This window comes from Penaeus vannamei, chromosome 37 (assembly GCF_042767895.1).
Source record: "Penaeus vannamei isolate JL-2024 chromosome 37, ASM4276789v1, whole genome shotgun sequence".
Lineage (NCBI taxonomy): Eukaryota > Metazoa > Arthropoda > Malacostraca > Decapoda > Penaeidae > Penaeus > Penaeus vannamei.
The window spans coordinates 2,051,016-2,053,515 of NC_091585.1; the positions used below are offsets into that span (position 1 = coordinate 2,051,016).

General features: G+C 59.6%; 2 protein-coding genes across 2 annotated transcripts in view; one reads left to right on the top strand and one right to left on the bottom strand.

Moving 5' to 3' along the window:
- Nucleotides 1–2,500, bottom strand: part of LOC113812120 (uncharacterized) — a gene marked incomplete in the record, with an annotated part of 315,713 nt that overhangs the window by 106,193 nt on the left and 207,020 nt on the right.
- LOC113813336 (uncharacterized) overlaps nt 1–2,500 on the top strand; it is an 11,496-nt gene that overhangs the window by 8,275 nt on the left and 721 nt on the right. The window contains exon 3 of the mRNA XM_070115215.1: nt 329–434. Within this exon, the coding sequence (XP_069971316.1) occupies nt 329–434 (106 nt within the window). The remainder of the gene's footprint in view (nt 1–328; nt 435–2,500) is intronic.

Consider the following 2,500-nt stretch of genomic DNA (forward strand, 5'->3'; position numbering starts at 1 on the left):
TTTCTTCTCGCTTTCTCTGTTCTCCTCCTCTCTTTCTCTGTTCTCCTCCTCTCTTTCTCTGTTCTCCTCCTCTCTTTCTCTGTTCTCCTCCTCTCTTTCTCTGTTCTCCTCCTCTCTTTCTCTGTTCTCCTTCTCTCTTTCTCTGTTCTCCTCCTCTCTTTCTCTTCTTCTTTCTTCTCGCTTTCTCTGTTCTCCTCCTCTCTTTCTCTGTTCTCCTCCTCTCTTTCTCTGTTCTCCTCCTCTCTTTCTCTTCTTCTTTCTTCTCGCTTTCTCTCTCGATTCACCAATGCACCTTCCCTCCCCCGCTAAACCTTCCCTCCCTTTGCAGATCAAATTCAAAACCCCGATCTACCACATGAACGTCGGTCCCTATGGGGATATCTGCCTTGACATCTTGGACAAAAACTGGTCTCCTGCGCTCTCCATCTCAAAAGGTAGGGGTGTGAATGAAGTAGGAGGAGGGAGGAGGAGGAGGGAGGAGGGAGGAGGGAGGAGGAGGGAGGAGGTAGAGGGAGGAGGGAGGAGGAGGAGGAGGAGGGAGGAGGAGGGAGGAGGTGGGAGGAGGAGGGAGGAGGAGGAGGAGGGAGGAGGGAGGAGGAGGGAGGAGGAGGAGAAGGAGGAGGAGGAGAGGAGGGAGGGAGGAGGAGGAGGGAGAGGATGAGGAGGGAGGAGGAGGAGGAGGAGGGAGGAGGAGGAGGAGGAAAGGAGGAGGAGAGGAGGGAGGAGGAGGAGGGAAGGAGGAAGAGGAGGAGGAGGAGGAGGAAAGGAGGAGGAGGGAGGAGGAAGGAGGAGGAGGGAGGAGGAGGAGGGAGGAGGAGGAGGAAGGAGGGAGGAGGAGGAGGGAGGAGGAGGAGGAGGAAGGGAGGAGGAGGAGGGAAGGGAGGAGGAGGAGGGAGGAGGAGGTGGAGGGAGGAGGAGGAGGAAATGGAGGTGGAAGGAAGGAGGAAGGGAGGAAGGAAGGAGGAAGGAAGGAAGGAAGGAAGGAGGAAGGGAGGAGGGAGGAAAGGAGGAGGGAGGAGGGAAGGAGGAGGAGAGGAGGAGGAAGGGAGAAGGAGGAGGGAGGAGGAGGGAGGGAGGAGGAAGGAAGGAGGAAGGAGGAAGAAGGAGGGAAGGAAGGAGGGAGGAAGGGAGGGAGGAGGAGGAGGAAGGGAGGAAGGGAGGGAGGAGGAGGAGGAAGGGAGGAAGGGAGGGAGGAGGAGGAGGAAGGGAGGAAGGGAGGGAGGAGGAGGAGGAAGGGAGGAAGGGAGGGAGGAGGAGGAGGAAGGAGGAGGAGGAGGAGGGAGGGAGGAGGGAGGAGGGAGGGAGGAGGAGGGAGGAGGAGGAGGAGGGAGAAGAGTGAGTGAGGGAGGAGGAGGAGGTAGAAGGAGGAGGGAGGAGGAGGGAGGGAGGAGGAGGAGGGACGAGGGAGGAGGGAGGGAGGAGGAGGAGAAGGAGGAGGAGGGAGGGATGAGGAGGATGAGGAGTGAGGAGGAGGAGGGAGGAGGAGGAGGAAAGGAGGAGGAGGGAGGAGAAGGAGGAGGAGGAGGAGGGAGGAGGAGGAGGAGAAGGAGGAGGGAGGAAGGAGGGAGGAGGAGGAGGAGGGAGGAGGAGGAGGAGGGAGGAGGGAGGAGGGAGGAGGAGGAGGGAGAAGGAGGAAGAGGGAGGAGGGAGGAGGAGGGAGGGAGGAGGAGGGAGGAGGGAGGGAGGAGGGAGGGGAGGAGGGAGGAGGGAGGAGGAGGAGGAGGAGGGGGGAAGGAGGAGGGAGGGAGGGGGAGGATGAGGAGGGGGGAGGGAGAGGGTGAGGAGGAGGAGGAGGAGGGAGGAGGAGAGGAGGGAGGGAGGGAGGAGGAGGAGGAGGGAGGGAGGAGGAGGGAGGAGGGAGGAGGAGGAGGGAGGAGGAGGAGGAGGGAGGAGGAGGAGGAGGGAGGGAGAAGGAGGAGGGAGGAGGGAGGGAGGAGGAGGAGGAGGAGAGGAGGAGGAGGATGGAGGGAGGAGGGAGGAGGAGGGAGGAGGAGGAGGAGGAGGAGGGAGGGAGAAAGAAAGAGGGAGGAGGAGGAGGGAGGAGGAGGAGGAGGGAGGAGGAGGAGGAGGGAGGGAGGAGGGAGGAGAGGAGGAGGAGGGAGGGAGGAGCAGGAGGAGGGAGGAGGGAGGAGGAGGGAGGAGGGAGGGAGGGAGGAGGAGGGAGGAGGAGGGAGGAGGAGGAGGGAGGAGGAGGGAGGAGAGAGAGAGGGAGGGAGCAGGAGCAGGAAGGAGGAGGAGGAGGAGGAGGAGGGAGGAGGAGGAGGATTGGTGGGTGCATCGCTCTTGCTACTAATGGTGATGATTGGATCGTAAATAAGGGTGATTTAGCCATTACTTATTTGATCATCCATATGTATAGTAAGAGCAGGGTATTCACAGTTGATTACTAATGATCATCATTAGTAATAACAGTACTACATTAACAACTGATTATGGACTAATTATCATTCATAGTAACATATGTAACCTATGGAACATCCTTCGTAACAAGAGAAGTACA